The sequence below is a fragment of the Lygodium microphyllum genome, chromosome 7, assembly GCF_053477565.2.
Source record: "Lygodium microphyllum isolate KBCC chromosome 7, Lygodium_microphyllum_v1.1.10, whole genome shotgun sequence".
NCBI classification, from domain to species: Eukaryota; Viridiplantae; Streptophyta; class Polypodiopsida; order Schizaeales; family Lygodiaceae; genus Lygodium; species Lygodium microphyllum.
The window spans coordinates 155,459,125-155,465,094 of NC_141141.1; the positions used below are offsets into that span (position 1 = coordinate 155,459,125).

General features: G+C 42.8%; 1 protein-coding gene across 1 annotated transcript; it reads left to right on the forward strand.

Annotated features, from left to right (window-relative positions):
- The first annotated feature begins 443 nt into the window (after positions 1 to 443).
- On the forward strand, positions 444 to 5,156 carry LOC148034112 (serine carboxypeptidase-like). The gene is made up of 10 exons (XM_087682124.1): positions 444 to 607; positions 1,403 to 1,835; positions 2,304 to 2,481; positions 2,623 to 2,742; positions 2,926 to 3,069; positions 3,163 to 3,313; positions 3,417 to 3,508; positions 3,646 to 3,910; positions 3,992 to 4,125; positions 4,358 to 5,156. The coding sequence occupies exons 2-10, from the start codon at positions 1,537 to 1,539 to the stop codon at positions 4,529 to 4,531; spliced, it is 1,557 nt and encodes a 518-aa protein (XP_087538250.1). The 5' UTR covers positions 444 to 607; positions 1,403 to 1,536; the 3' UTR covers positions 4,532 to 5,156.
- The last annotated feature ends 814 nt before the right edge of the window (positions 5,157 to 5,970 follow it).

Here is a 5,970-nt window from a genome sequence, read left to right on the forward strand (position 1 = left end):
GTGGGAAGTCGCGGTAAGCTTTATCTAAATATTCCATGGAAGATTTTTGTTTTTATTAGTTATCTAAATATTCCCAAATCCTATCCCGTGGATGATATAGTAGAAAAGGATCCCGTTATTAATGGTGGCATAAAGTCGAGTACGTGGCAAGGTAGCCAATGGCAGGCAAAGCAGGCTTGGACATTTGTCAATGGTTTGGCGAAAACCGCCCACGTGGCAAGGGGCAACGTTGCATGGGAGACGGCCAAGTGTCAGGTTGGATGCGGCATGATTGGCTGTTCCTTTGGGGTTGGGAGTCGGGACTTGGGAGGGCTGGAGCGAGCCAGGGAATCAGCGTACCTATAATTATAGTGAGTCGAATCTCCAGAGAGAGACTCGAGAGTCGAGACTGAGAGAGAGGGGCCTTGGAAGTTGGCAGGACTGGAGTGAGCGAGGGAATTAGCGCACTATAATTACAGTGAATCGAATCTCCGTCCATCAATCGAGAGGCCGAGAGGCTTCTCCTTTCTTGCGAGACAGAGAGAGGGAGAGGGAGCGTGCGAGAGGCTTCTCCTTTCTTGTGCTGAAAGTGCTCACAGAAATCCGTCCTTTAGTGTATTTTTTCCAGGTAAGATTCTGGAAAAACCTGTTGAAATTGAAGCTCATCTTAACAAAAATCGGTTATTTTTTAAGCATTTCAGTTATAAAATCGGCTATTTTCCTCCCAAAACCGGCTGAGTTTAAGCCTGGTTCGTTTTTCCATTGGATGAGAAAAAAGTTTTTCGTGAGCATTCCCGAGTCCGAATAATCCAATTTTACATGCTCAAGATTCGATACGTCGACATGGTCTACTCTAGTGTGTAATTCGTTGTTATTAGCTAGCTCACTGAGTATTATTCCTCCTCGTCATTATTACTCCTTTATTGCTGTGCGGCTGTTAGATGTTATACTTGGATACTTAGTACTAGGCCCAGGCCCTGTCGCAACCAGGGCTATTAGGGACTGGAGGACCATTCGGTCGCACTTAGCGCGAGCAAGGGGAGGGTTTTTTTTATCCCTCTCTTTCGCCCGCTAAACTTTGCAAAAAACCAAGGGTTAACATAAGTTCTTCTGATCAGCATAAATCCTTCGGCACTCGTTTCTGATCTGCAATAAATCCTTCGCTTAAGAGTACCGGTGCGACCACAAAGACAGAACTTCTACAGAGAGGTTCCATTAACCCTGTTATCCCTGGTACAACTGGGCCATACCGACCTCGCTCTCTCTCTCTCTGTCTCTCATACATATGCACACAAGGAACCCTCGATCATCAATAGTTTTAGCATGGTGTCAAAAACCGTGTCTAATTGGGCTGATCCTCGGAGCTGCAGCACTCTAAACGTCGCAGTTATCGTCATCCTATTAATGTTGTCCGGTGCTGTAGCTAATGTGGCAGCATCTCATCAATCCAGCGACGCCCCAACAACAAAATATTCATCAGCTCACAAAAGGCTGCAGTTGTACAGGAAAGGAGCTGGCGTTGGGCATGCCGAGAGGCTTATCAGGGCACTGAATCTCATGCCTACTAGCGCCTCAGAAGATGAAATGCCGATCAAGGCTGAAGATCATAGTAGCCAAGCTGCACGGGTGCTGTCTTCTAGTTCATCTTTCGATGACGTTGGCGCAAAGGTGACAGAGGATGGCTCGACTTCAGGGAGATTGCATGAGAAGCGGTTGAAGCTGAATGTAATATTGAAGAAGACGAAGCAATCTATGGGTGAGACCGAGGCTGAAGCTGAAGCTGATCAGACAGTAAGCTCCGAGGAGCTAGGCCTGCATGCAGGCTATTTCGATTTGAACAGGACCTATTCTGCCAAGTAAGTGCTCGGAAGCTTCGGTTGAATATAAATTGATGTTCATCGTCTAAACCAGATGATTTTTCACTCCAAAAGAACACGCGTTACCAACTCTCAGAACTGGCTGATGGTTACTCAATTGCTGGTTCGTGTGGATGTCCAAAACTTGAAACAAACGATTGCATAATGTTTGAATTGTGTAAAGAACATCAATTTTGCTTACTATGTTTGTCGTTTGTTAATCCTTGTGAATGTATACTCGAAAGCTCTTGTGAATTTATAATCCACTCACAATCTTTTTTTGTTGAGCTCCAAAAACACTAGAATTAGGAACAATACGTACGTGACAGAAATCGAAAAGTAGTGCGTGCTAGGAGGATGCATGTCGTCCTGCTGCTGCTGATTGATGTCACTATGTAGGTGTGGTAGTTGTTTCCTAATCTAATTGTTTGATTCTCTGATGATCTGAGATATATGTACATACTGCAGAATGTTCTATTTCTTCTTCGAATCTCGTGGCAATAAAACGGAGGACCCTGTTCTGCTGTGGACAACGGGGGGCCCTGGGTGTGGGAGTGAGCTCGCCCTTTTCTACGAGAATGGGCCTTTCCATATCGTCAACTCCACCAACTTGACGCTTGTATGGAATGATTACGGATGGGATCAAGTAAGACGACAGGCCCTCTTCGCCCTCTTCTTAATTACCCCTCACTCCGCAGCTGCACTAGTCCATCCAATTGAAATTTATGTGATGTGCAGGTGGGGTTGGATCTTTATGATGTTTGCATCTTTATTTTATTGATTTCAGGTTTCCAGCATCATCTTTGTTGACCAGCCTGTTGGTACAGGCTTTAGCTATACTACTGATTATCGTGATATTCGCCATGATCAACTGGGGGTTAGTGAAGATCTGTACGATTTCCTACAGGTGAATGCCAACCATCTTCATTGCTATAGTTAATTGATCTGGCTTTTGGATTTTGAAGTATACATTCAAGTATGAATCATTTCAACCTTGTCTCTTATGTTATGCTACATCCATGTTTAAACCCGAAGTGATTTCTTTCTTTATGGTAAGCTGACTCGGTAATCCTTTGCCCCATTTTACCAGGCTTTTTTGGATGCTCACTCCGATTATAGGACGAACAGCTTGTTTGTGACCGGTGAATCCTATGCTGGACACTATATTCCAGCCTTAGTGTCCCGCATCTATGAGGCCAACAAGCAAGGCGATGCTTCCTATCTCAACTTGAAAGTTTGTCCACTACACCTCACTGAATCAGTTGCAAATCAAATCGTGAAAGTACTTTCCATAATGGCAATCTCATGTGGTGGTGGTGTGTTGTAGGGCTTTGCTATTGGGAACGGGCTCACACAACCCAATATTCAATACGAGGCTTATGCGGATTATGCACTCAGTATGGGGCTTATTGGGACTACTGCTTATGCAAGAATCAAGAAGCGTTATACCGTGTGCGCAGCCAGCTTAAGCCTGTGTGGTAATAGTTACAGCTAATTACATTAACCAGTACCTCACTCTGAAAAGATTAGCCACAAGCTCAATGCAATGGTCTTATTGTCTTTTGGGCTTGTGTGATGCAGAGTCGGAAGGGGGAGGGGTAGCTTGTGCAGCTGCCTATATGGCTTGCGATAGGATATTCAACTCAGTAGTGTCATTGTTGGGCAATACAAATGTAAAGTCTTTATACCTTTTCTAGCTTTAAAAATCAACCACGCATACCGCACTATTGGTGATGTGTGCTTAACTTATGCTCAATTCAACACCTGTTCTGTGCCATAAAATGACAATCAATGTGTCCTTTCTTTGCAGTATTATGATATCCGGAAGGAATGTAAGGGTACCATGTGTTACGATTTCTCAGATGTGACGACCTTCTTGAATGATGAGGAGGTGCAGGAGGCATTGGGAGTCGATGTGGATGTGCAATGGGTAGCTTGCAGCTCGTATGTGTATGAAGCTATGATGTTGGATTGGATGCGTAATGCTGCGAAGAGCATCCCTGCTATACTGGATACCTTCAATGTATCTATGCTAATATACGCTGGCGAATATGATCTTGTGTGCAATTGGTTAGGTAATAATGATGAGAGCACTTTAATTTTGCTTTTTTTCGCATCCCTAGTGTCCCGTCATTCAACAGTAATTTTGTGACCAGGAAATTCAAGGTGGGTAGCAGCTATGAATTGGACTGGGGGAGAAGAGTACAACCGAAAGAATTTCACAAGCTTTAGTGTAGATGGCGAACAAGTTGGATCTGTAAAGAATTATGGACCTCTCACGTTTATGAAGGTATTTAGGAGATTCATTCTGAAATTCAATACTTGCTTTAGGTTCTACTAAGCAAACACGGGCAATTCACTTCACTGCGGTTGAATTACCGGAGCCTGTGTGTAGGTATCTCATAGACAAGGTTTTCCTCTTAACAACAGCTGGTAACTTCAGATGATTCTAGTCAATGAGCATACGGCGTTTTTAAACGTCTTTTTTGAGGCAATTATGCTTGCCTGTCCAAACCTATCAGGTACACAATGCCGGGCATATGGTGCCCATGGACCAGCCTAAAGCTGCCCTTGAGATGATCAAGCGTTGGACAAGAGGCACCTCCTTAGAAGATGACGATGAAGGATCGCAGCACCAACATCATCTGCAACGTGCAGCAGGCGGCCAAGTACATGACGAAGTGTCCACAGCCTAAGTTTTGCCGATCTCCTTTTGTTTTGGCAGTTTGTGAGAGCTGCACTCGCACAGTCACACTCACAAGTTGCTGTCTGAAAGGCCTTCATAAAGGAAGATCCTTGTACGTAGGAGCGTATCTAGGCCCTTTTACATACAGAGCAAAGCTCCTTGTACATAATAGAGCTGCTGAGTCTGCATCAGCATACTACAGTCATATCACTCCTGGTCGTTCAGAAATCGTAGATGGATGGTGAGCCACCAGCGCCTTCTTGCAATTAGCTGGAGAAGCTGCGCAGTGCGCCGGCCTGACTGACTGGTTGAGGGAGCTGTGTACTAGTACTACTGCATACTGACTTGGAAAGCATACAAGAGGGGGCCAGAGCCATTGGAAAGGGCAATTCGATCGTTTTCCAAAAGGGGTTTCCAAGTTGCAGCTACTGAGACACGTACAATTAAAGATTCGCCAACTTGAAATGTGGTTAGATATGCTGGTACTTTTTTCTGTTGGCGATTTTCATGATTGCATTGTCTGAAACTTTCACGATCACCAAGCTATGTGTAATTACTTTTCCCTATTGACCATTTTCATGAGAGCCTTGTTTGAAAATTTAAAGTTCCAATTTTAATATTGTGGGAGATGAGAATAAAAGTAGCCCCAAGGTAAGTTATGAGGATTAATAAAACCTTGCATCCCTTGGCCTTAAACCCTGGCCTTTAGAGCATGTGCACAATATTGGAGGATTACATCAAAATTTATATATTTTGAGGTGTGCATAGGAGTATTAGATTATTGGTATACATCACATTTATGTCTTTTAAGGTGTGCATAGGGTGCTAAAAAGCACATACAATCAAATGAAGTTAGCAAATTCTAAGCATCATCTCTCTCTTGGAGCCTATGTTGTGAATAGTTCATTGTAAAAGATGAAAACAAGTAATCAAGGAAGTTAGTCAAAATCATTGAGACAATCGCTTTGACATTTTAATATTCTCCCAAAAAAATCATATTACAACTTTGTATGAGTACAGTAGTAAATATAAATACACAGCCAACAAATTGAGTATCATCTCTCTCTTGTAGCCTATGTTGTCCTCTTGGTGTGAATAACATTGTAAAATAGTAAATATAAGCACACAACCATGTCATCTAAATTGCAAGATTTAGGCTTCTCTATGAAGAGAGCACAATTTCAAGGCCATTAATTGGTAACACATAGAACAAATAGATGGGCAACATTCCATTAATTGCTAACATAGAAAATGAATAGATGTAGAACATTAGGTTTACTTTGGACTAAAAAACTAACGGACTTAAAAATGGGCCTCCTTAAGAAATGCCAAACTCAACTTAAGAAAGGAAACTCTTTCGCAATTTTGGCTTAACATTTGAAGAAGTTAGAAGCAACAAAGAATTTTGTAGCTAGAAAAAGAAAAACCGTTGCAATGACAAAATAGCAT

Bases quoted from the DNA above. Each gene is read 5' to 3' on its own strand.
- LOC148034112 (XM_087682124.1), top strand. From the start codon at position 1,537: ATGCCTACTAGCGCCTCAGAAGATGAAATGCCGATCAAGGCTGAAGAT. The intron at 1,836-2,303 runs GTAAGTGCTCGG...TACATACTGCAG, and splicing joins AACAGGACCTATTCTGCCAA to AATGTTCTATTTCTTCTTCG. The intron at 3,070-3,162 runs GTTTGTCCACTA...GGTGTGTTGTAG, and splicing joins CTTCCTATCTCAACTTGAAA to GGCTTTGCTATTGGGAACGG.